This window comes from Eschrichtius robustus, chromosome 13 (genome assembly GCF_028021215.1).
Source record: "Eschrichtius robustus isolate mEscRob2 chromosome 13, mEscRob2.pri, whole genome shotgun sequence".
Taxonomy (NCBI): domain Eukaryota; kingdom Metazoa; phylum Chordata; class Mammalia; order Artiodactyla; family Eschrichtiidae; genus Eschrichtius; species Eschrichtius robustus.
Window position 1 is genome coordinate 57,810,255 of NC_090836.1, and position 27,829 is coordinate 57,838,083.

A 27,829-nucleotide genomic window follows, 5' to 3' on the forward strand; every position below is an offset into this window, starting at 1 on the left:
TAGCACTTCTAAGAACAATTGGAAAAAAATTTTGAAGCAACAGTCCACAACTGGGTAGTGTATTGTGCGAGAGTGAATTACAGGGTAGTGCCAACACTTCAGCTCTCCCAATGGTGGAGTCCGTTCTTGAAATGCTACACTGTAATGCAGCTTCTGGGTGAAAATAAGCCTGTCAGTTCTGGGGCTCCACATGGTGTGGTACAGACTTAATTCATTTGTCTGATTGCCTAGCTAAATCCTTCATCTTCAAGTATTAGCCTAAATATTACATTATCTAGCACGCTTTTCCGTGGCCTCCCCAAGTCCGGGTTCCATGACCTGCCTAGGTGGTCCTTTAACTCTCCTCACCTGTGCTCTCCTGATAGGGCTCACACATATTACAATGGCCTGACCGACCCTGACTGACCCCCCTACCCCCCCGCAACTCCACCATCCAAGGTCTGATGGCAGGGATCCTAACCAGCTTCCTGTGTAGCCCTGGTATCTCGCCCAGCTCCTGGTATATCACGTGCTCAATAAATGACTGTTGGTTACTGTTGCCAAATCCATTACAAAGTCATGACTATTCTGAGGAGGAACTTTCTGAAAACATGAGGACTTAAGGTTCTCAGTGAGAGGGGAGATACAAATGATCAAGTTAGTTCATTGAAAGGATGTTCAATACTGAACACACTTCACAGGGCTGGGGGCCAGCAATTCTGATCATGCCAAGGACTCGACACCCTGGCTCCCCGGCCCACCCTCACCAAAAGGAGATGGAGAGAAAGAGGATAATTATATGAGGAATTTAATACATGCTTAAAAGGAATTAGACACTTCGCCTGGAATAAGGATTAGTTTGGTCTAAATGCAAAAGGAAATAATTATCCAAAGCCATGCTGTGTAACTGAGGACATTTTGTCATCATCTGGGATAGTGGTGGAAAAAAGGGCTTGAGCAGTGGCAAGCTTTGTTTTGTCTTGTTTTAGTAAGTTTGGAACCTCTATTGCATGTTGACTACACAGCCCAAGATTTTCCAGGATAGGCACAATTTTGGATATTATGTCCTGTTGTTCATGTAGAACATTAAAATACCCTCTAAATATAGACATTTAGACGTACAAACTACTGTCTAAATGTCTCTTATACCTAGAAGGTGTGCAAAAAACCATTTAGCCTTTATTTTTAGGTTGAAAACTATGATCACTATTATCCATATTTTTGCAATGTTTTTCCTTTCCACTATGTGTCTGGAATCCAATAAACTATAAATTAATGCCACCAAAGTGAAATTCTAAGTGTGATGTGGGTATTTCAGAACTCTATACCCAAATAAACCATCATAGGAAAAATAATTCATTGATGTTTACGAAACAGAAGCTTAAAAAAAAAAAAACTCTAGAAAATAAAAAGAATCAGAATTGGCAATTCAGTTATGCTTAACAGACATAGACTGAATACCTCCCCCCATACTTAAAGACCATGGGCCCTGCAGTCAAGGGAACCTGTGGACCCAACCTCTCACCTGCACTTTGCCTGCTCCTGGATTAGCTTAAAATTCCAGGCACCCAACTTTTTAAACACATAGTCATGCCTCACTTGGATATTTCCATTAGACAGGGATTAGAGATGTCTTAACAATCTAGAGATTGCCCAGGTATAAGATTTTCTTTCCTGCAAAAATTTTAAAACATGGGATGGCAGATAGGCACAAAACATAGAACAGGGAGGGCTCGAGGAAGGAGCAAGGAGTGATTTTCCAGGCTTCTCTCCTGCACCCACATTTAGGCTGAGGGTACTAGATGTTTCCATTTCCAGTATGATGGTCCCAGTGTTCATTAAAGCTCTGATTTTAGATTATAGGTAATAGTTTACTACAAAGCCAGCCAGTAGCAGAATGAGGTGTCAGGGGAGGGCGAGGGGGACAAAGACCCCACTCCCAAATGATGTGAATGTTTGTGGAGCAGGAGAATGGCAGAGAGCCCCGCCCAGGGACCTCTGGTCTCATCCCTCCCAATGAATAACGAGGATTGGACGTCAGGTGTGCGCACACTGCCGATTAGGAGCCTGTGTGAATGACATCTGGGACTGGGGCTTCTACAATTCCACACGCTGATGTGTGTACAGACAAGAACCTGGATAAACCAGGAAAACACCTGCTAGTCTTACTAAAATGAGAAAAGTTAGAAGCTCAGAAATGTCTCCCTCACTCTGAAAAAGCATGAACAGCAGGTGACAAAGGTTTATCAAGGGCGGCAGGTGCTCTTTCCGTCGGCTCCCCCGTGTGACTCCCCGGCAATCAGGGAGGGGAGGCGGGCAGCAGGCATGAGACAGGGACAGAGAAAAGTGACATGGAGATGCTCACTCCAGTCTTACTCTAAGAGTTTGCTACGCTTTCACACGGTGAATGAGCCCAAATCTTCTAATCAAACGGGGCTGGAACAACTGGGAATCCATCCAAACAAAAATTAATTTGAGATAGATCATAGATCTATATGTAAAAAGGAAAACACTAAAAAAAGAGCGTTCCAAAGGCAGTGGAGGGGGTCAAGGAGGCAGAGCCATAGCTGGGAAAGGCTCACTGCTCAGGCTCTGATGCAGGCCCAGAGGACCAACAGAAAGAAACCTGCATTCCCTTCCTGGTCAACGCACTAACAAACATGCCTTCTGCAGAAGTGAGCAAAAGAAAGGCCGCCTACAAAGCACTTAGCGTAGTCCATGCGCAGTAAATGTTGGCTACTGTTACTCTTTTCTTGTCGAAGAGTGCTGTATGGAGGGGAACTTGCCAGCCTGATCGATGCAGCATTGTGAGGACATGAGCTCATGACAAGGTGATTGAGAACAAGAGGAATATCATACAAAACCAGAGGAGGTTTGACTTCACTCTTTTGTAACAATTCTCACCTGAAAATGGGCCGTTTTAAGTAGATTTTGCTCCCCTCAGCGTGCTTCATGCATTCCAGATGTAGCCAGGCTAATTAGCCTGAACTCACGATTCTGAAGATACACAGTAGCCAAAATTGTTTCACCTGAATCCCACAAACCTTTAGATTTAACTTCCAGTTTGAATAGGGGGATGAGAGGCACAAAATCGATGATATTATAAGGAAGGAAACAATCCAAAATGTGGGACGTTCTGCAGGACACACAATGGATCAACGTTCTCGCTTAAGTCTAGCGTCATGAAAAGATTCTTTACATGCTAGATGAAAAGAGATTCAAGGGATATGTCAACCACATATGATGCATAATCTTGGACAGAATTCTGAATGGACACTTTGGGGGACATTTTGAGGACAACTGGAGAAACTAGAACATGGGATATAAGGTAAAGATAGGATAAACATTTACTGACATGAAAGGGTAGCTTGTATTAACTGAAAAATGTTACAAAGAGCAAATTACCATGCTCATTTGGTGAAACTGCACACACAAAAATATCTGGAAGGATAAATGATAAGGAATCGGCAGTCCTAATTCGTAGAAGGTCAGTATACAATGTTTTCTTTCTTCTAAGATGTACGTATGTTGATTTTGTAATAATAACAGGTTATTTTTAATTTAATAAAGACCTGATTCTAAAAGAAGGCATCACGAAGTAGGTGAAGATTCTCGGGGGAAAATGGTGTGTGTGCTCAACATGACTGGGTCTTCCTGATGGTGCTGACGCTCACTGTTGCCTGGCCATGGGGTTAAGTGTGGGCAACACACACACACACACGGACACACTGAGGTGGGGTCCAGGGAAAAGAGGAAACATTTAAAAAATACTGTGGTCAATTCTGTCCACCACACTACTCCGTACACATATGACCCCTGCTGGGCTTCTCCACGTGAGATCCACAAACTCCTAGAAGATCCATGGACCCTGAGATCAGCATTCAAAGTCTGTGCCAGAATAGCAAGGAATCCAACTAAAGAAGGTTAAGAATTACTGCCCCCAAATATTATCTATGTTGCTTTTTAAGAGTGGGTTCTTGAAAATGCTCTTTCAATTCCAAAAGGTCTAAGAGAAGAAGGATGAGTAAGGTGATTAAACCTTCTAATCCAAGTGACCCTTTTGCTCCTGGGTTACGCCATCACTTTCCCCAGCTCCTAGTGGCTCCAGGAGGACAGAACATACAAGATCTAAATTCAGGATAATAAGTTTCTCAATGGCCCCCAGAGCCGCCAGACACTGCTACCAGCTGGGACACACAGGGGATAGCAGGACTTCAGGTTCCCACACACGAAACACACTGGGACTTTTCCCTCTGAGTCATCTCAGTCCTTAGCATTCCTCAAAGAACAACAGTGAACGAGAGAGCCCTGATTTGATGGCATACATTAACGACCTGGAGGGCAAGATGTCAGAAATTTGGGAAAGTACAAGTGAATTCAGGGGTGAGTGAGAGGAAGGACTCTTGCTTTTCTTTGGAAGTTTCAACTGAGAGGATTAACTTCTGAGCGTCAGGCTGCAACCTCTGAAATGCCAGGAATTCAATAAATAAGCTACTGGAGTCAATGTCTCTTATTAAAAATGGATCCCACAGGACCTCAATCAGTTGACTAGATAGCAAAAGAGAAAGGAAGTCTGGGCTGCCGTCTGTCATGAATAGTTGTTTTGTTAAAAACAGCTTTGGTCAGACTCCCAGCAATATCAAGCCTTTTCCAGCAAAGCCCATTATGCTTAAAAAAGTAACTTCCAACCACCCCCAAATCAGGTTCAAAGACCAACCACTCTCTCAAAGGCAAGTGTTTGCATCTGAGCTCCAGTGACAAGAAGTCCCCTGGCTCGGCAGGACCAGGACGGGTTGAGCAGTGTGCCTGGGAAGGGCAGAATGTGTGTGTGTCACGCGGGGTGGCGCCCCGGGGTTGGGGAGGGTTAAGCCAGGACAGGAAGCCCAGCATTCGAGCAGCGTGTGCCACCCACGCTACTGCAGACCTGGAAGTGTCATAACAAGTCAGCAGGTTATACTTATAGGAATATTCCTGTTCTTTGACATTCCTTAAAGTTAAGTGCGTTTGATATTCCTATGTCAATTTTCTTTTCTGTCAAGACTGGGCACTATCTTTCCCTCCCACTGGATTGCCCAGTTGTGTGGGGTTCTGGGGAACAGAAGATCCTGCAGTTGTCATATTCTCAAAATACTCTGAGGAAGGAAGGTGAGAAATGGAGAGGAGCACCTTCAAATACCTGGCAAGAATGGCTGGGCAGGCAGGCGTGGTGAAGGGTATTTTGCAAAATGTAAAATAAATAACATAAAACAAAACAAAGCAAAATAAAAAGAGAGTGGATCCCCGATAAGCTGGAAAAGAGGCGAGACATCATGATGGAATTTAAGGGTTTGCTGAATGATGGGGATGACAGAGCCCTAAGCTTGACGGTCTAAACCAGGGGTCCCCCAACCCTGGGCCGAGGACTGGCACCGGTCTGCAAGCTGTTATGAACCGGGCCGCACAGCAGGAGGTGAGCGGCGGGCACGCGAGCAAAGCTTCATCTGTATTTACAGCTGCTTCCCATCGCTCGCATTACCGCCTGAGCTCCACCTCCTGTCAGCATTATGGCGAGCTGTGTAATTATTTCATTATATATAACAATGTAATAATAATAGAAATAAAGTGCACAATAAATGTAATGTGCTTGAATCATCTTGAAACCATTCCCCGCCTCCTCCCGGTCTGTGGAATAATTGTCTTCTATGAAACCGGTCCCTGGTGCCAGAAAGGTTGGGGACCGCTGCTCTAAACTTAAGCGTTGAAAACGCCAAGTGTTAGATTAAGAGAAAGTGACAAAAGCATTCAAAAAGCCAGCTCCTAGGAGTTTGGATAGCTAGTTGGGATCTGATTGTTTTAGTTCAAATAGAATGTTGCTCCTCTGCTGGGTCACCTCGATGCTGAGCAGGAGACAGGGAAAACCAACACAGGCAGAAGTTCGGGGACTTGCTGGCAGTCCAGAGCTGGGGCACTGTCGTTCTTCCAGACCCCAAACAAAAAACGTTCCAGTTACCTGCACAGGGCACTGGGTAAACAACCAGATGGCTGTGCTGGTTTTTGGAACCTGGTTCCTTCAATCCTCGCAGAAGGCCTCACCAGAAGACCTTTCCAGATTCTTTGCTACAGTGTCTGCTGCTTCCTTTGCATTTAGACAGAGCACAAGAGACCCGAGGGGAAGCTTCTCTGGTGACATGTCAGATATTCAAGCCATACACATACCTCATCTCCATGCATATTTGCCACGTATTTGAATTCTGGAATCCCGATTCTGTGTTCCTTTGGAAAGCGTCCCACAGTAAGAACCCACAGGTTTCTGCCTTTACGGGGAAGAAGAGTATAGAGAAATGAGTTGTCTTTTGAAATGACGAATGAACTCTGGGAGAATGAGAACCGTGAACAAATGATGCTGCTTCTCCCACCTGATGGATGTTTCACAACCACCTCAGTTCATGTGACTAACGCTGCCTTGCTTAAAACACTTTTAGTTTCCAAAACCCTTTCAATTTAGCACAAATATTTAAGTTCTTATTCTAGAATGTGACTTTTTAAAATCGAAGACTTATTAGGCTATGTAGATCTTATTTTTCCAAAATGTTTATATAGTTTGCTCTGAGTTTCTGGTGCTTTATAGAAGCGATCTTGCTAATTCACACAGTTACACAAAATTATTACTGATAGTTGATACGGAGGGTGCCATAACTCTCAGTGCAAGGAACGTGAAGAAAGCAACAGCAAGAAAATATGTAACTCAGAAGGGAGATTGTTTTTACAGTAAATCCTGAGTCCTGTCATATTCAAATGCTCATGTAACACAGCCTCTCAGCAATGAGTGTCCTTGATGGGCATGAGTCCTGCCATGTAAGCCGGGAAGCACAAGCCATCCTAACAATGCCTCAAGGGAAACTTCTAAGTCCTGACTCTGCCATAAATGGTGTGATTTGGGCATAGGAGGACAGAGACTCAAGATTGTTGAACATCTGCTCTGGGCAGATGTTACCATTGCATCTCTGGTTCACGTTACCTGAGGCAATCCCTTGTCCTGACCCAGGGAGATGGATTTTTAACCGGACTTTACAAATGAAAACACTGACCTTCAAAAAATATTAAATAAACTGCTTATGATCACACAGCCAGTAAGAGGCTGTGATTTGAGCCGCAGAGCCAAGACCTGAATCCTGGCCTATGTGACTCAACTCTAGGGCTCCTGCCACTAACGAAAACTGCCTGTCTCTCAAGAAGGTTGGTGTCCTAATCTGTAAAATGAAGAGGTTTCTTTCGATTCTAAAATCATCTGGCTCTTTTAATACAAACACTTTAAAATTAGAGATTGGGGAAATATTTGATATCCAGCACCTAGATACAAAGTTCACATATCTGTGACAGCTAAGCCTTCTGTGGAATTCAAGAACCCAGGAAAGGAGTTTAACAGCAGCTCGTGGGCTAACGTTGAGCGGATTTCTGCAGAATTTCGGGTGTAGTTCCTTCAATCTGGGGGTCCAATGGGCTGGGGAATACCCAGTTGCCATAAGGAATCCAGGGAGAAGCAGATACTGGACTTGTCTTTTTCACCATTTATTGTTTTTTTAGAAAGGTTTTTTTAAAAAAATAAATTTATTTTATTTATTTTATTTTTGGCTGTGTTGGGTTTTTGCTGCTGTGCGCAGGCTTTTCCCCAGCTGCGGCGCGCAGGCTTTTCCCCAGCTGCGGCGCGTGGGCCTCTCACTGCGGTGGCCCCTCCCGCTGCAGAGCACGGGCTCTAGGCACACAGGCCTCAGCAGTTGTGGCACGCGGGCTCAGTAGTTGTGGTGCACGGGCTTAGTTGCTCTGCGGCATGTGGGATCTTCCTGGACCACGGCTCGAACCTGTGTCCCCTGCATTGGCAGGTGGATTCTCAACCACTGCGTCACCAGGGAAGCCCTCACCATTCATTCTTAATTTATTCTAACAATTATAGGGAAATTCGTCTTGACAGGGTGATGCTTTATATTTAGTAACTGCAGAAATTGTCAGAAAACACCCCCAAAAGGCAGTCTATCTGATTGGTGTCACCTGTTCAGTGCAGCACACCCACATCATTCATTTACACATCCATTTATTTAGTACCACTATATCCAGGCATTTAACCAGGTGATTAGACCCTACAAATAAGTCACACTCTCTACGCCCAGTGAGTTTCTGGTCTAGTGGAGAACAGCAGCGTGCAAACATCATTACACTAGACTGTGACATACACGACCTTGGAGTGTGTATAAGGTACTGCTGTGGCTGTAGAATAAATGAGGAACTTTTTCCAAGGAGTGGGATCACATAAAGCTTTACATATGTAGGGGTTTTAGAGCTGACTTCTAAACAGAGTTCTGAAGAATGACTCCGAGTTAGTCATGTGGACAAGTACAATCCATCCAGTGATTTCCCGCCAGAACCGCTTCATCAACCAGATCCTTTCATCCCCCAATAGTACCAATTCTCAGGTCATCTAGGGCTTCAAATCTACCAAGTTAATATTTTCACGTGAAGCAAGGGAGAGGTTTTTCTGAGCTTTTTTTCTATTAATCTTGGCTCTTTAGGTTTCCTTCTGGGGAATTCTTTTCTGTAGCTATTAATGCTTTTAAACCTAGAATAACCACAGATTTATACAGAATCTGGCCTAGTTCCCTCACAGACAAGGGAAAAAATTCAGTATCATCTCAACATAATGTTTACTAGTTGTTATATTTCTAACTCTGCATTTGCAACAGCTGACCTGTAATATAAAGGATAGTGTAAGACAAGAAAAACCTGACTTGACATGGGTATCCAATATTATTTGGTTTAAGGAAGGAGGGAAATCAAACCAATAAAACCTAAGTGAAGAAGTAGCTGGGTGGTAACTCAATCTCAATTTTGGCTCGAATGGCCCCTAAGTGAACCACAAGATGAGAAACTTACCTTGAATAACCTCCATGGCACAAAGTCTGAGAATGAAAACCTGGAGATATTCACCAGGAATGACAAGCCTCTTAAAGTTTGTTAACCAGCCTCTCCAACGAACACTGGTTATCTCTGGCTTAGACCAGAGTAAATGCACAAAGGACAAACTATTGACTTTTCACAGCTTGATTGCCAAGGTGAGGGTAATTTAAATAAGATTTTTTTCTGCCAAGGTTGGACAGGCTGCCTTTATTCCTCAAAGGTCCTGCTAATACCAGGTGTGCTCAAGAGTTCTGAAATGCTCGGCCACTTTCTCTTCACTGCAAAGTAAATAAAACCTGGATTCCAGGATTTCAGTATCTATATCCAGGAGCCCACTCGGAGCTTGACACAAAGCCCAGGGATGTGACATGGTGCCCAGCTGAGTTTGCTTGTAGGACCAGGAAAAGTCTTACAATTCAGAAGGCTTCACAAAGATCCACAAGGCAAGGAAACAGAACGCTCTAGGCGTTCAGGAGAAAGTAGAAGGAGAAGCTTGGAAAATGAAGTACAGCTTCAACAGGTAGAAATGGGAGTGTCATTCCCACATCAGAATCACCTGGATCCTTGGAAAAACACCAATCCCTGAGCCCCATCTCCTAAATCAAATTCTAGGGGGAGGGCCCCAAACCTGCACTTAACAGGCTCCCTTGGTGATTCTGAGGCCTATTAAAGTTTGAAAGCTGCTGAGATTGAGGCAGTGAATATCCAGATAGATTTGGGAGGCAGTGGATCTTGAGGTAAAATCATCTCATTTTCCATATAATCATGAACATGTTTCTATATTAACATATATTCTTTGACTACATCTTTTTAAATGGCTGCTTAGTATTTTATTACACAAATGCAGCACCATTTATTCAACCATTGCTCCATCGTTAGGTGTCCAACTCTAAGTAATTTTATGTAAATTACAGCATGTCCACTCAAACTACGTACAGAATTTATAATGTAAAAATATTTTATCATGTGAAAGAAATCAGAATGCAAAATTATTTAACTACAACCATATAAAACAGACTGTTCATTAAAAAAATACCATGGAAGAAAACAGATCCAAAGCATATAAAGCTTTAAATGAAATAATGGGCGAGTCCCTACAAGAATTGAAAACTGCACATTGTCGGTAATAAGGGGCTAAGTGATAGGATGATAAAACCAAGTACTTTTTTTTTTTCTCCACTTTTCCGTCTCTCCAGTTTTTAAAAAATAAAATACCAAATCTTATCATTTATTAAGTTCAGAGACTGTGCCGGGCACCATGCTGTGCACTTTATAATACTTGATCTTTACAACACCTCTGTGTGGTGGGTGATATCCACAATTCATTGATTTAAGGGGAAGAACCAAGGTTCAAACCCAGGTCTGTCTGATTCCAATATCTGTGTTCTTCTGATGACGCCAGGCTGCCTCAATCTCCCTGAAAGTTCTAGGTAGGCCAGGGCCAACCCCACCCTGGGGGGAAAGTTCCCCGGCAGTTCTTTCAGCATGGCGCTGCCATAATTTGCGCCTGGAGCAAGTCCCAGGCTGCTACCTGGCTTTGACGATTGAGCCAGAGCAAGACACCCAAATCGAGGGCTACCCTACAGGGACAGTCCATACTGAGTGTTGGCATAACGACCCCATCAGACTCTCTCTACTCCCAGAGTTTCAGCGGGACATGCCCAGAGAGAAGCGGAGACGCTGCGTGGGTGGCCCCTTCCCAGGAGCAGAGCTGCAGTGTCGATGAGGCTGGTTGTATTCATGGTCCCACCTACCAGGCTCCGATCTCCAGGGTGATGGATCAGTTGTTTCCTAGACTTCCATATTTCTCTTTGTGTCCTTACAATTACCCTTGGACCTAAGTCAAACCTTGGGGGAGCTTTCTCAAGGCATGAGTTTGTGACCTCGTACATAGTGGGAATAACAACTCCATTGGCAAGGCTGATGTAAGGCTGGCGAGTCCCTCCTGCCTTCCCTAAAAAGAAGCCAACGATCTGACACCAAAACTTCGGTCTCATGTAGGTATGTTCCCATTACCACATACACAAAGAGCTGAACACAGCACGCAAAGCCCTATTTCAAATAATGTCCCAGAAGAGCTGAAAAAGTGCAATGACTGCAGTCAAGTTAAACACTCAGTCTCCAAAGTCATGTGTCCTTGGGCTTGGAAGTGGAGGAAGAGGTTCCTGCTAAGTGGCTCATGACAAAAACAAAACAGATGCAAACAAAACAGGGACAAAAGTCTCCAGATTGGCTGTGTTTGCACAGTAGTATGACTCACAGCTCAGAGCATTTTACATTTATTCACTTAGCCCTGAAACCACAAGTGGTAGGCACAAAGATTATCCTTTCACACAGGTGGATGCCATCTTAGGGAAGCTCATAAGGCCATGGTTCTCAACATGTGGTCCCAGGACCAGCATCATCAGTGTCACCTGGGAACTTGTCAGAAATGCACATTCTCAGGCTCCACCCCTAGGTGCTGAGTCAGAGACTCTCGGGGGGAGAACCGGCAGTTTGTGTCTTAACAAGCTCTCCGGGGGATCTTCACACATGCTAAAGTTTGAGAACCAAACTAACAAGGGATGGTGCAAGATAGTCTATTCAGAGCCTGCTCTGTTCTTAACCACTATGTAGCACTGCTTCAGTCACCTAAGAGATGGAAAATATCAGAGAAATGTGAACCTGTGCCCCAAGCTTGCCATGTCCCATTTCTGGTGTTGAGATTTTCTCTGTCTCCCCTTGGGAGAATTGGAAATGGGAGGAGGAGGTTGAGAGGATCCTATGAGGAAGGTTTGAGAAGTTAAAGCTATCATCTGCTCCCTTTGGTATGCAAATCTCAAATTGGTTTGCCAACTGATGTACCAGTTTGTCCCCAAACTGCTCTCTATTCAAAGACTACAGGTGAGGCAGTCCCTCCCATCAGGAAGCTTGCACAAGCCTCTTAGATAGCCTCATCCACCAGAGGGCAGACAGCAGAAGCAAGAAGAACTACAATCCTGCAGCCTGTGGAACAAAAACCACATTCACAGAAAGACAGAGAAGATGAAAAGGCAGAGGGCCATGTACCAGATGAAGGAACAAGATAAAACCCCAGAAAAACAACTAAAAGAAGTGGAGATAGGCAACCTTCCAGAAAAAGAATTCAGAATAATGAGAGTGAAGATGATCCAGGACCTCAGAAAAAAGAATGGAGGCAAAGATCAAGAAGATGCAAGAAATGTTTAACAAAGACCTAGAAGAATTAAAGAACAAACAAAAAGATGAACAATACAATAACTGAAATGAAAACTACACTAGAAGGAATCAGTAGCAGAATAACTGAAGCTGAAGAACGGATAAGTGACCTGGAAGACAGAATGGTGGAATTCACTGCTGCGGAACAGAATAAAGAAAAAAGAATGAAAAGAAATGAAGACAGCCTAAGAGACCTCTGGGAGAACCTTAAACACAACAACATTCACGTTATAGGGGTCCCAGAAGGAGAAGAGAGAGAGAAAGGACCCAAGAAAATATTTGAAGAGATTATAGTCGAAAACTTCCCTAACATGGGAAAGGAAATAGCCACCCAAGTCCAGGAAGTGCAGAGAGTCCCATACAGGATAAACCCAAGCAGAAACATGCCGAGACACATAGCAATCAAACTGGCAAAAATTAAAGACAAAGAAAAATTATTGAAAGCAGCAAGGGAAAGATGACAAATAACATACAAGGGAACTCCCATAAGGTTAACAGCTGATTTCTCAGCAGAAACTCTACAAGCCAGAAGGGAGTGGCATGATATACTTCAAGTGATGAAAGGGAAGAACCTACAACGAAGATTACTCTACCCAGCAAGGACCTCATTCAGATTCGATGGAGAAATCAAAAGCTTTACAAACAAGCAAAAGCTAAGGGAATTCAGCACCACCAAACCAGCTCTACAACAAATGCTAAAGGAACTTCCCTAAGTGGGAAACACAACAGAAGAAAAGGACCTACAAAAACAAACCCAAAACAATTAAGAAAATGGTCATAGGAACATACGTATCGATAATTACCTTAAACGTGAACGGATTAAATGCTCCAACCAAAAGACACAGGCTTGCTGAATGGATACAAAAACAAGACCCAACTATATGCTGTCTACAAGAGACCCACTTCAGACCTAGGGACACATACAGACTGAAACTGAGGGGATGGAAAAAGATATTCCATGCAAATGGAAATCAAAGGAAAGCTGCAGTAGCAATACTCATATCAGATAAAATAGACTTTAAAATAAAGAATGTTACTAGAGACAAGGAAGGACACTATATAATGATCAAGGGATCAACAATCTAACGTATAAATATATATGCATTTTAAATTGCATAAATATAACAATTTAAATATATATGCACCCAACATATGAGCACCTCAATACATAAGGCAACTGCTAACAGCTATAAAAGAGGAAATCGACAGCAACACAGTAATAGTGGGGAACTTTAACACCTCACTTACACCAATGGACAGGTCATCCAAACAGAAAATTAATAAGGAAACACAAGCTTTAAATGACACAATAGACAAGATAGATTTAATTGATATTTACAGGACATTCCATCCAAAAACAGCAGATTATACTTTCTTCTTAAATGTGCACAGAACATTCTCCAGGATAGATCATATCTTGGGTCACAAATCAAGACTCAGTAAAGTTAAGAAAATTGAAATCAAATCCAGCATCTTTTCTGACCACAACGCTATGAGATTAGAAATGAATTACAGGAAAAAAAATGTAAAAAACACAAACACATGGAGGCTAAACAATACGTTACTAAATAACCAAGAGATCACTGAAGAAATCAAAGAGGAAATCAAAAAATACCTAGAGACAAATGACAATGAAAACACGACGATCCAAAACCTATGGGATGCAGCAAAAGCAGTTCTAAGAGGGAAGTTTATAGCTATACAAGCCTACCTCAAGAAACAAGAAGAATCTCAAATAAACAATCTAAAGTTACACCTAAAGGAACTAGAGAAAGAAGAACAAACAAAACCCAAAGTTAGCAGAAGGAAAGATCATCAAGATCAGAGCAGAAATAAATGAAATAGAATCAAAGAAAACAATAGCAAAGATCAATAAAACTAAAAGCTGGTTCTTTGAGAAGATAAACATAATTGATAAACCATTAGCCAGACTCATCAAGAAAAAGAGGGAGAGGACTCAAATCAATAAAATTAGAGATGAAAAAGGAGAAGTTACAACAGACACCGCAGAAATACAAAGCATCCTAAGAGACTACTACAAGTAACTCTATGCCAATTAAATGGACAACCTGGAAGAAATGGACAAATTCTTAGAAAGGTATAACCTTCCAAGACTGAACCAGGAAGAAATAGAAAACATGAGCAGACCAATCACAAGTAATGAAATTGAAACTGTGATTAAAAATCTTCCAACAAACAAAAGTCCAGCATCAGATGGCTGCACAGGTGAATTCTATCAAACATTTAGAGAAGAGCTAACACCCATCGTTCTCAAACTCTTCCAAAAAATTGCAGAGGAAGGAACATTCCCAAACTCATTCTGTGAGGCCACAATCACCCTGATACCAAAACCAGACAAAGATACTACAAAAAAAGAAAACTACAGACCAATATCACTGATGAATATAGATGCAAAAATCTTCAACAAAATACTAGCAAACAGAATCCAACAACACATTAAAAGGATCATACACCATGATCAAGTGGGGTTTATCCCAGGGATGCAAGGATTCTTCAATATACGCAAATCAATCAATGTGATACAGCATATTAACAAATTGAAGAATAAAAACCATATGATCATCTGAATAGATGCAGAAAAAGCTCTTGACAAAATTCAACACCCATTTATGATAAAAAAAAAACTCTCCAGAAAGTGGGCATAGAGGGAACCTACCTCAACATAATAAAGGCCATATACGACAAACCCAGAGCAAACATCATTCTCAATGGTGAAAAACTGAAAACATTTCCTCTAAGATCAGGAAAAAGACAAGGATGTCCACTCTCACCACTATTATTCAACATAGTTTTGGAAGTCCTAGCCATGGCAATCAGAGAAAAAAAAGAAATAAAAGGAATCCATATTGGAAAAGAAGAAGTAAAACTGTCACTGTTTGCAGATGACATGATACTGTACATAGAGAATCCTAAAGATGCCACCAGAAAACTACTTGAGCTAATCAATGAATTTGGTAAAGTTGCAGGATACAAAATTAATGCACAGAAATCTCTTGAATTCCTATACACTAATGATGAAAAATCTGAAAGAGAAATTAAGGAAACACTCCCATTTACCACTACAACAAAAAGAATAAAATACCTATGAATAAACCTACCTAGGGAGACAAAAGACCTGTATGCAGAAAACTATAAGACACTGATGAAAGAAATTAAAGATGATACCAGCGGATGGAGAGATATACCACGTTCTTGGATTGGAAGAATCAATATTGTGAAAATGACTATACTACCCAAAGCAATCTACAGATTCAATGCAATCCCTATCTAATTACCAATGGCATTTTTTACAGAACTAGAACAAAAAAATCTTAAAATTTGTCTGGAGACACAAAAGACCCCGAATAGCCAAAGCAGTCTTGAGGGAAAAAAACAGAGCTGGAGGAATCAGACTCCCTGACTTCAGACTATACTACAAAGCTACAGTAATCTACACAATATGGTACTGGAACAAAAACAGAAATATAGCTCATTGGAACAGGATAGAAAGCCCAGAGATAAACCCACGTACCTATGGTCAACTAATCTATGGCAAAGGAGGCAAGGATATACAATGGAGAAAAGACAGTCTCTTCAATAAGTGGTGCTGGGAAAACTGGACAGCTACATGTAAAAGAATGAAATTAGAACACTCCCTAACACCATACACAAAAATAAACTCAAAATGGATTCGAGACCTAAATGTAAGGCCAGACACTATCAAACTCATAGAGGAAAACATAGGAAGAACACTCTGACATAAATCACAGCAAGATCTTTTTTGATCCACCTCCTAGAGTAATGGAAATAAAAACAAAAATGAACAAATGGGACCTAATGAAACTTCAAAGCTTTTGCACAGCAAAGGAAACCATAAACAAGACGAAAAGACAACCCTCAGAATGGGAGAAAATATTTGCAAACGAATCAATGGACAAAGGATTAATCTCCAAAATATATAAACAGCTCATGCAGCTCAATATTACAAAAACAAACAACCCAATCCAAAAATGGGCAGAAGACCTAAATAGACATTTCTCCAAAGAAGACATACCGATGGCCAAGAAGCACTTGAAAAGCTGCTCAACATCACTAATTATTAGAGAAATGCAAATCAAAACTACAGTGAGGTATCACCTCACACCGGTTAGAATGGGCATCATCAGAAAATCTACAAACAACAAATGCAGGAGAGGGTGTGGAGGAAAGGGAACCTTCTTGCACTGTTGGTGGGAATGTAAATTGATACAGCCACTATGGAGAACAGTATGGAGGTTCCTTAAAAAACTAAAAATAGAATTACCATATGACCCAGCAATTCCACTTCTGGGCATATACCCAGAGAAAACCATAATTCAAAAAGACACATACACCCCAATGTTCATTGCAGCACTATTTACAATAGCCAGGTCATGGAAGCAACCTTAATGCCCATCGACAGATGAATGGATAAAAAAAGATGTGGTACATATATACAATAGAATATTACTCAGCCATATAAAGTAATGAAATTGGGTCACTTGTAGTGACGTGGATGGACCTAGAGACTGTCATATAGAGTGAAGTAAGTCAGAAAGAGAAAAACAAATATCATATATTAACGCATATATGTGGAACCTAGAAAATGGTACAGATGAACCAGTTTGCAGAGCAGAAATTGAGACATAGAAGTAGAGAAAAAACGTATAGACACCAACCAGGGAAAGGAGCAGGGGGGTGGTGGTCGTGGTGTGATGAACTGGGAAATTGGGATTGACATGTACACCCTGATGTGTATAAAATGGATGACTAATAAGAACCTGCTGTATAAAAAGATAAATTAAATTAAATTTTAAAAAATATGGAAAAATAGGTCAATTAAAAACAAAAAAAACACAAAGACTACAGGCAAGCCTTAGTGGTTTGCCCCCAAGTTGTGGAATCTGGAGATGGCTGTAGTTCAGAGATCTGTCTGCTAAGTTGACTAGGCTGAAAAAGTAGTGTGGGTGGAACAGCAACAGAGAGATATGGACGAAACACATCTGCTCTCCACAGACCCTGTGTCTGGGGCCCAAGAGTCACACACATGCCCTCCCGTCACGGCAAATGGTCCAGCATTCACTGTGGCTTCTGCACTGAGTTGAGCGGTCTGGCCAGCCCACATGAAGGTCTAGTCTGTCTGATTCTGTACTTGCAAAGCTGCAAACCCACTTGGACAGATGCAATGATTCCCCCCACCGCCAGAAGTCAGCCACATGACCCCAAGAAGCTTCGCTGCCATTTCCTGTGTAGTGGGCTAGGAATTCCTGAGCTTGTTCATGAATGGAGGAACTTGTCAAGAAGGGGTTCAGGGGTGCAGAAAGGAATCGGGCATCCCGGGGGTCCTGGAGCTACGGTGACGAGAGCGAGTGCCCTGCTCTGCCTGGAAGCAGCCGTGGGACGGGGCTGCCTCTTCCAAATTCCAGCTGAGGCCCTGAGTTTCGGGGCCCAGTTGGATATGGGGAGGAGTGGGGCACAGGAGGCATCCCAGGACCGATAGGCAGGTGTTTAATGCCGAAGTCTGCCGCACTGGAACTTCTCACTGCAGAGATCTTGGTGTGGGGTCCAAAGTGTGGCCACCTGCTGTGTGAGGGTGAGCCGGGCCCCGCAGGAAGCTGTGAGACTCAGCGGTCCCCAGGGCTTGTGCACAGGTGTCAAGCCTGCGTGCCTTAGACCTGGGAAACATGTCCATCTGCACTTTTCCAACGGGCCCACCAGCAGTAGATCCCAATGGCCAGCTCCTTTAGACCCAGCGTTCCTGGCTTCTTACACTGATGGGCCAGGCCTGGACAAGGAAGCTTCGATCAGCGGAGGGTGCGAATCCTGCTATCGTTGCGGAGAAGGGCTGGCTGTTACCGAGGACCACCTTGCTTGCACCAGCCTCCACCAGTGACTTGTCATCCTCCCCACTCCACCCCCTGGCTGCCCCACCACTGTCACCAGACATACCCTGGTCATTCCCTAATACTGTGGAACTTTTCTTCATGCATTTTTCACTCTTTGAGACTGTAAGCTTAATCATTTACTTGTGTAATGGCCACCTCAACTAGAACGTAACACATGAGCACTGCCGGTGTGTTTGCCATTTTGTTGGGTTTGCCTGTTTTATTCACTGCTATATTCTTGGCACCTAAAGGTGCCTCGTGTGTAGTAGGTGTTCAATAAAGATCTACTGTAGCGTTTCCAAAGTTACGGGTGCATCACAGGACTACTTTTTCTTGGTAAATACTGGCACATCTGACCCAAATCCCTCCCCCCGGGGTTCAGGGTCCTCCACCCCCGACCTCCACCCGTATGGCCCACCATCTGCTAACACAAGCGCTCCCACCAGCATCAGGCTCAGCCTCATCTTCACTTGTGTCATCCTCAGCCTAAAATGCATCACTGAATTTTCTGCCTTTTCAAATCCAATGCATTCAGTTCCAGGAAGTTTCCCCAGGCTACTCTGGCTCACCCTGATTTCTCCTTTTGTAGGATATTTCTATAAAATGGCATCACAAGCTTTGCCACTGAAAACACTATGGTCAACTATTTCTCAATAAAACAACCAAACAAACAACAGTCTGCCTTTCAGTTAGTTTTCTAAGGGTTTCATGTGGAAGAGTCTTGTTTGTAAATCCTTGTAGGAGCTAAAATCAGGTACACCTTCATTATATTAGCTACCATCCTGTACAAAGGCTTAACCTTTCACTTTCTCATTTATTCATTCAACAAATATGCCCTGAATGCCAATCCTGAGCCTCGCATTAAGTCAGCTGAAACAAATGTAAATCACTAACTGATTAGATTGCCCTGAAAAACACTAACTTTTTGCTTTCTGACATCACTTTCAGCATTTGAAAAAACAAAGTCCAAAAGAAAAACAACGTTTGGTAAACTCTCCATTATTTGGTGGGTCCGGGTGGTCATGGTAATCAAATGTCAATCAGATTGCGTGGTTTCACTGCTTATCCTGTATGGACCGGTCCCTTTTTCTCCCATGACATCAAGGTAGAACCCAAGCCCCTCAGCATGGCACCCCAGCCTCTCATGGACTATCCCCTTGCTGCCTCTAGCCTTCCACCACAATCCCATACACCTAGGCACGCTTAATCATGTGTGATTCCAAAAGGCCTCGACGCTTATAAATACACGCTCTTTCTCCTGCATGGATAGTCCTCTGTCTACCTTACCTGATCTAAGTAGCCAACTTCCACTTGCCTTTCCGAGGCTCAACCAAACGCCCCCTCCCATCCATCACCTTTCTTACCCTTCTCCTTCCTTGATCCTATATTTTACCAGCCTGAGTTGCTCTCTCTTTTCAACTTCTCCCACAGTGCTTCTGCAACCCCTCTCCTAACATTGAAACCACAGGTTTTCCTGTAGGCAAGGTATTGTGCACCTCTGTGCTTGCAGCATCTAGTGTAGTGCCCGGCACATACACAGTAGATGGTCAATAAATGCTTGCAAAAGGAATGGATGGCTGGATAAACGACCAAATAAGGGAGTCCAGTTGGAGCCAGGGTCACCCCTGGTCCAGTACTGAAGGAAAAGTCTGCAGCTAGTCTATCAAGAGCTATCTGGGGTGGGCTCTGAAAAAGATCCAGATTTCTAGATCAATTCCAGGGTATGCAGACCTTCTTGGGGATATTTCCATACAAGAGAGTGCTAAGATCCAAAGAAAGTATCTGGCTTCAGGTTAGACTCTTCTGTCATCACGGGGAGATGGGATTTCATTTGCTTACACACGTGTCCCCGTGGCACTAATGTTGTGAAATGATACCTGAGAAATGGAGATGTCAGTTCCATTTTATTGCTTCCCGAACAGCTCAGTGGGAGGTCTGGGGGGTTTCAATTTCTAAATCAGGGATTCTTCTGATTGCTTGGGGACATGACCTTTTTCAATTGAAAAGAAAAAAGGAAAAATCTGAAGATGAACTGAGTTGGAGGACATTTTCCTTTCTTCTTCTTCTTCTTTTTGATTTCAAGACTAGTCGTGACTCCTAGAGAAGCAGAGAGCTTGTCTCATTAATCACCAACCGTCAACCCAAAGAGGAACACAGCAGGCAATTCCTCTGCCTCCGTCGTCCTTCCAACACCACCTCCTCTGTTCCTCCCACTCTATGCCCAGGTCAGAAGCCAATACATCTGCTCCACTTCCTCTAAAAAATTTTAATTTTTAACCTATAAAATTAAAAGAAGATTTTAGAAAATTGAGTTTTAAAAACTAGCCATAATTCACATGTTCCAACCACCCTAATTTCTTTATGTTCCCTTCTAGTCTTTCATACAGAGACAGGAAACTCATTTTTAAATCCCCAAAGTGAAAATCTCTAGAGGCCTCATACTATAAAAAGCTGAGAACTTCCGTTTTTTCTTTTTTTTTAATAAATTTATTTGTTTATTTATGGCTGCATTGGGTCTTTGTTGCTGCGCACAGGCTTTCTCTAGTTGCGGCGAGCAGGGGCTACTCTTGTTGCGGAGCACAGGCTCTAGGTGCACAGGCTTCAGTAGTTGTGGCACGCAGGCCCAGTACTTGTGGCTCGCGGGCTCTAGACCGCAGGCTCAGTAGTTGTGGCTCACGGGCTTAGTTGCTCCGCGGCATGTGGGGTCTTCCCAGACCAGGGCTCGAACCCATGTCCCCTGCATTGGCAGGAGGATTCTTTTTTTTTTTTAGTCTTCTTTTTAAAATTTAATTTATTTACTTTTTATACAGCAGGTTCTTATTAGCTATCTATTTTATACATATTAGTGTATACATGTCAATCCCAATCCCCCAATTCATCCCACCACCACTCCCCCCAACTGCTCCACCACTTTCCCCCCTCGGTGTCCATACGTTCGTTCTCTACATCTGTGTCTCTATTTGGCAGGGAGATTCTTAACCACGGCACCACCAGAGAAGTCCTGAGAACTTCTGTTTTTGGTCCCTTAGGGGAGAGGTCAAACAAAGTCAGATCCTCTTTTTGAAAAGTGGTTCAGTAATAACAGCCAAGCTGAATGTCATCTTAAAGTACAAACAAGTACTTGAGACTTTTAAAAAATGCTTGATTTTGAAAGATCAATAATTACAGTTAGCACTGTACGTGTACTGTCCGTTGGTGGGTTCTTTCTTATGGTTTGCAGGGGCATTCTGGTTCAGTGTTGGTGTTTTGGTTCTTTCTCCCCAGTTGGTGTTTTTATTTCTTATAAGTTCCTGTAGGTGTCACATAGCTGTGTTTTACAATGAGGTCAATTCAGATTCATTTGAAGCCCCCCAACCTAACCCCCACTGCCCAAAAAACCTCAGTTTGTTGAAGGCTTGCTTATCCTCATTGCCTATTTATTGCTACCATAAGAACTCATCTTTTAGTGGCAGGGAATAATGGCAATTAATTTACTAGTTTCCTCATAAGCTGCTTAGGAGAATAAAGACCTCTTCTCTCAGCCATCCTACTTGCTGAGTTTGTACCTAAAAGGCTTTCATTTGAAAGTGAAGGCAGCCAGGGTCCAGAGAGAAGGATGCTGAACTCCTGACAATGGGAGAAGCCCCGAAGTTGCCAAGATGAGGTTCCTTCAAGGTCTAAACTTGACCTAAAAGTAGCACATTTGAGGGGGCTTCCCTAGTGGCGCAGTGGTTGAGAATCTGCTTGCCAATGCAGGGGACACGGGCTCAAGCCCTGGTCTGGGAAGATCCCACGTGCCGTGGAGCAACTGGGCCCGTGAGCCACAACTACTGAGCCTGCGCGTCTGGAGCCTGTGCTCCCAACAAGAGAGGCCGTGATAGTGAGAGGCCCGCGCACCGCGATTTAGGGTGGCCCCTGCTCGCCGCAACTGGAGAAAGCCCTCGCACAGAAACGAAGACCCAACACAGCCAAAAATAAAATAATAAATTAATTTTTTAAAAAAAAAGCACATTTGATGCATTTGTGCGATTAACAAAGGTGGACTTCTCATTGGTTTTACCATTCTGAGATTTGTCTCACAAACGGGTCAACAGTTTGGTAAGCACATCTAAACCAGAATTTCAGCACAACAGAGGCCTCCAAACAGCATATGAGAGTTCCTGAAGGTTACACAGTGTCCCTTTAGTGGCACCTTATGTAACAATGCCGTGTGCAGGTTTTTGAATCAAATTGCCAGTGTTTAAACCCCAGCTCTGCCCCTTATTACCCATATGGTGTTGGGTAAGTTGCTTAATCTCACTGAGTGAATCAGTTTTCTCATCTGTTGTAGGACTGATGGTACCCACACCTCATGGGGTTTCTATTTCATTTAATCCTCACGAGTTTTATAAACAGTGCCAGAAACATGGTAAGCACATGTTTGTTTGAGGGCCTTGAGTGCACAGAACCGGCTGATGATGCTATTGGCCCTATAGGCCCTAGGAGATGATGCAGCATCAGAGCAATTAAAGACAAATTGCAAATGGAAACAGTGTCCCTAACATATTGACAGAAACCTCATGCCAAAAAAATGTGTCTTTCAGAAGATCTGCAGATCAGTTCAGGTAGACCAAAATCAACTAAAATTTTTAAAAAATTGAACTGTGGATTCACAGAGCAGAATGGGCTGTCTTGAGAGAACATGTCCTTCAAAATCGATGGTGACAGCGTAAAAATTGTCACGAACCTTCACACTACCAGAGGACTGAACCTCATTCAGAACTCCCAGAGCAAAATGCCTGAGGCTGGTGCTGAGTCTGGAAGCAGTGAGCACACGTTGCCACGAGGGCAGGGAGGAAGCAGGTCGCCTCAGCCTATTGTGCTGGATCATAAACACGTCTTCCTCAACATGTTCTCACGTGGTCTATTGCCAAAGTGATTGAAGCCATCACTCAGATTTTAACCATCTCCAGGTGAATGAGGCTGGAAATCATGTTAAGATTTCCAGTCTGGTCCTGCTGTGGAGAGATTCCAACTCATCACTGTAGGTGGGCAACCCCAGAGTTTGTTGAAAAGGAACTGGTTCGTTAGGAATCAGTTAGTGACATAAAACTCGTCCAACAGGAGGTGGTCAATGTCAACAAAAGGCAGGGGGACTGTGCCAGATTATGAGACTAAAGAGATAGAACACTATAGACAATGTGTTTCCAATTTTTGATTGGATTCTAAGAGGAAAAAAAGGAGTTATAAGAGGCATTCTTGGAACCATTGGAGAACTTTGAAAATGGAGCATATTGTTCATTGAGTATTTATTATTTTCTTAATTTAATAATGGTGTGCTGTGGTTAGGAAGAAGTTATCTTTAGATGGTACATGCTTAAGTGTTTGTACGTAAGCTTGCTATTTACCATTTCTAATAATTCAGCAAAACCTACAGATAGAGCTCATGAGAGAAAGCAAATGTGGCAAAATATTAACAGCTGTGGATATATAAATGAAGACTGAGTATTTAATATTTTTGCAATTTTTCTATAGATTTGAAAAATTTCAAAATAAAAAGCTGGGGAGCAAAGATTTTTTAAAGGTAAAGGTAAAAAAAAATCATGGCCTGATTCACTGGCTTCTGTAGTCTGTAAGGTGAGATGCAGGGTCAAGATGTTCACCTGAAAGGTGAAGCCATGGCAGGTGGGGAATGGAGGCCCCAAGGTGAGAAATTCACAGGCTGCCTCTTCCTGATGAAAACACAGAACTATACTAGAAAAGGGGTTAAGAAGTTACTATGGGGGACTTCCCTGGTGGTACAGCGGTTAAGAATCCACCTGCCAATGCAGGGGACATGGGTTTGAGCCCTGGGGTCCGGGAAGATCCCACATGTTGTGGAGCAACTAAGCCCGTGCACCACAACTACTGAGCCTGCGCTCTAGAGCCTGCGAGCCACAACTACTGAAGCCCATGTGCCACAACTACTGAAGCCCACATGCCTAGAGCCCATGCTCTGCAACAAGAGAAGCCATCGCAATGAGAAGCCTGCGCACCGCAATGAAGAGCAGCCCCTGCTTGCCGCGACTAGAGAAAGCCCGCGCGCAGCAACGAAGACCCAATGCAGCCAAAAAAAAAAGAAGTTACTATGGGACTTCCCTGGTGGCGCAGTGGTTAAGAATCTGCCTGCCAATGCAGGGGACACGGGTTCAATCCCTGGTTCAGGAAGATCCCACACGCTGTGGAGCAACCAAGCCCGTGCGCCACAACTACTGAGCCTGTGCACCACAACTACTGAAGCCCACGCGCCTAGAGCCCGTGCTCTGCAACAAGAGAAGCCACTGCAATGAGAAGCCCATGCACCACAATGAAGAGTAGCCCCCGCTCACCGCAACTAGAGAAAGCCCTCGCATAGCAATGAAAACCCAATGCAGCCAAAAAAGAAAAAAGTTACTATGCAAAACCAGGGCACAATAGCTTATTAAATCTCCACATATATTAAGAAAGAAAAGTCATTTCGATGCAAATGTGAATGTTAACTACAGGATATTTAAAACTTCTATTACAACCAGAAAAAAATTACAGACATATTTTTAAATCACATGATTTACGTGATCATTGAGTTTTCTGGTCACAACATTAACTAAGTCATTAACTTAGCAAAGGCAAAGTGATTAACATAGGATAAGAATAAGGGATCAGTAAAGCTTGGATGGTGGGCAGTTTTAATTGTGACTTTCGTGTCTTCCTCCAGATTGGGCTTTGGATCAGGGAAAAAAGGATGTAAATGGTTGGAACTGTTCCCTCTGCCTGCATTTGGTCACCACTCCCCTCTGGGCTTTGGGTAGAACAGAGCGGTAAGACCACTACGGGGAGGAATGGGAGGGGAGGCAGGGGCAGACCGTGGCTGCTGAGAAGGAGAGGATGAAAAAGTGCCTGTGAACGTGGACTCAGAGTCAAAGGAGTGGTGAGTACGAGATTTATTTACATTTCTGCTTCTGTTTATTTTTAATATGGCCAAGAAGAATATGAGCATATTTAACACTACGGTTCTAGATCATTTAAGCCACAAGCTGGTGTCAACTTCTGTAACAAAGTAACATGTTAAGTTCATTGCAAAGTCAATACAAATATAAATATTTACTTCAAAAACAAAAACAAAACCACAAGAATCAGTGCTTTGGCAGTCACATCATTGCAAAACCCAACCTTCAGAAATTATCAACGGATTTCTCAAGCTTACAAGAGAGTCGGCAATGATGCTCTCAGCAGACCCATCAACAACTGTCACTCACTGAGGGGCATTATAGGGTGAGCTGCTTTAGTAGGAATTTCTATTGATTTGGGGCTTTTCCAGTGTTGCACTGAGAATTGGATTACTAGGATTACAGAGGGGGTAGCATATTTAAATGATGTCATAGTCATGGAATCTGAGGAAGAACTCAAAGATTTCAGGAAACCATATCTACTTAAAATCCTGATATTTTACATAATTTCCAAAGTGTTTCACACACTTTCACTCTTCATCTTACCATTTAATCCTCAACAGAAACCCCATGAGATAGGTAAGGCAATTAGTATTATCCTCATTTTACAGTTGAGGGAATGGGCTCTGACAGCCTGGGGTCAAACTGGCTTTTTGTTTTACTCTAAGATTGTTTGTTTGTTCCACATTGCTCCTTCAATGTAAAGTGGAACTTCCTGTTACCGTCTTAGACGCAATAAATGTTTATCTTTCTCAGGACAAAGAACTTGAGGCAGCTAACTCCTAAATCCATGAAGCATCCGACTCCTAAAACAAAGCCAGAGCTTCCTCTCCCATGTCCCTCTCCCCACCCAATAAGAGCAACCCTTAATAAGTCACTTCTCCATCGGTGGCATTAGACTCATCAATAAGAAGCTTTTGGAAAGTCATTTGTTCTCCTTTTGTGTCTAGAAGAGCTTTTTTTTTTTTTTTTAAAGAGGTGGGGGGAGCTCTCTGGTGTCTCTTCTTTTTTTAAAAAAAAACTTTTATTTATTTATTTTTGGCTGTGTTGGGTCTTCGTTTCTGTGCGAGGGCTTTCTCTAGTTGCGGCGAGCGGGGGCCACTCTTCATCGCGGTGCGCGGGCCTCTCACTGTCGCGGCCTCTCCCGCGGTGCGCGGGCCTCTCACTGTCGCGGCCTCTCCCGTTGCGGAGCACAGGCTCAGTAGGTGTGGCTCACGGGCCCAGTTGCTCCGCGACATGTGGGATCTTCCCGGTCCAGGGCTCGAACCCGTGTCCCCTGCATTGGCAGGCAGATTCTCAACCACTGTGCCACCAGGAAAGCCCCCTCTAGAAGAGCTTTGAGACACTAACTCCTTACCACTCAAAGTCAACGTTATCTGCAAAGTAGACCTATGTCCACATGGACAAAGAAATCATTTATTTTGGAAGTTGCTAAGTTTCCCAACTGTTTATCTGGCTGTGTATGTCCAACTGACTGATCCTAAGTCTTCCTAAACTGAAGATCATAGCTTTAATAGTGCCATCTTGTACCTATAACTGCAGCTTTGGCTTAGTATGTCCAAGGGAGCAGCACTGAATGTTCAGGCTCTGAGCTGTCTGCCAGAGCAGACCCGATATTTCACATGGGCCACTGCGACTGAACGTTTCAAGGTCAGAAAATCTTCCAGATCCAATTTTTCCACTTCAAACCATATAATTAGCTTGCACCTCAGATCAGCTCCTACCTTAAAATGTGGGTTGAGAAATGCCCGTTTCTAAAGAAGCGTGAGGAAATGCAGCTGCTAACCAGCCACCAGAGTTTACTCACCCACTAAAGCACATCTTATCTCGATCTTTGCTTATATATATTTAATTAACGATTTATGCCCTTCCAATTTCACAAGGATACGAGGCAGCCTGCTCACAAAGCACATGGCCCACTGGCAAACTATTCTGAAGGGAGAGTGGGCCAGATGCCATGTCCAAAGGCCTACGATCAATTTTATGCACATAAACATACGATGCAAGTCAGGCCTCTTGAAAGGCACCTTCTTTTCCAGGGGTTGTGACACAGGCACCTTTAGTGAAAAGTCCAAATAGTTATAAGGAGCCATTCCAGAGACCCTTTTTGACTATATTACACACTTTCCTACAATGAGTCAATGTAGCCCTGGATCATTTCACATCTGCTGCAACAGAGGCAGGTCTGCACTTATCATTTGCCACACATGGTGGCCGGCCTTTATCCTCTCGGACAGTGTGCCTCTGTTTACCTCAACTGAGTTTCAGACATGTGTATACAGGCACCTTATTCAAGCTGTCACATATTTCACCTCACCACACTCAATCAAATGGTTGGGATATACAGATGAGGCAGATTCTAAAGAAAGGCTGGGCAGCGAGATTTGCCAGGGTTTCTCATTGTTCAACAAGCTAGCAACGCTGGGCCACAGAATTACTGTTAGGGCAACACCCTGAGATGTGCCCAACCATTCCTCAGAATCAGGTGCCAGTGATAATGTGCTGTTCAAACCGCCCTCCCCACTTAACATATGTGTAAGTGGGCATGAAATGGTATGACAGAGGCCCAACCGGGTAAGCTGGGGGGAGCAGTTGTAACCATGGCACTTGCATTTGGGTGGAAGGGGAAGAAGAGACAGTGGAGGACGTGAACGACGATAGTCATGTACAGATGACTTCTATCTAATGGAGATAAACTTGAGTAGAATAGAGCCAGGCCTGGAGTTTATGCTCTTTTCATTAAAATGCGGGAAGATTTTTAAATACCTCTCATGCAGGCATGAGAAGCATTCAGAAAAATCTTGTTGCAGGCATTTTATACAGTGTTTCCCCATTTTTGTGGATCTTTAAAATCATATAAGATATATCTCTTGAATAATC

General features: G+C 43.2%; 1 protein-coding gene across 1 annotated transcript in view; it reads right to left on the reverse strand.

The window, feature by feature from the left end:
* CPM (carboxypeptidase M) overlaps positions 1-27,829 on the reverse strand; it is an 88,772-nt gene that overhangs the window by 39,925 nt on the left and 21,018 nt on the right. Inside the window, exon 3 of the mRNA XM_068560041.1 lies at positions 6,175-6,272. Within this exon, the coding sequence (XP_068416142.1) occupies positions 6,175-6,272 (98 nt within the window). The remainder of the gene's footprint in view (positions 1-6,174; positions 6,273-27,829) is intronic.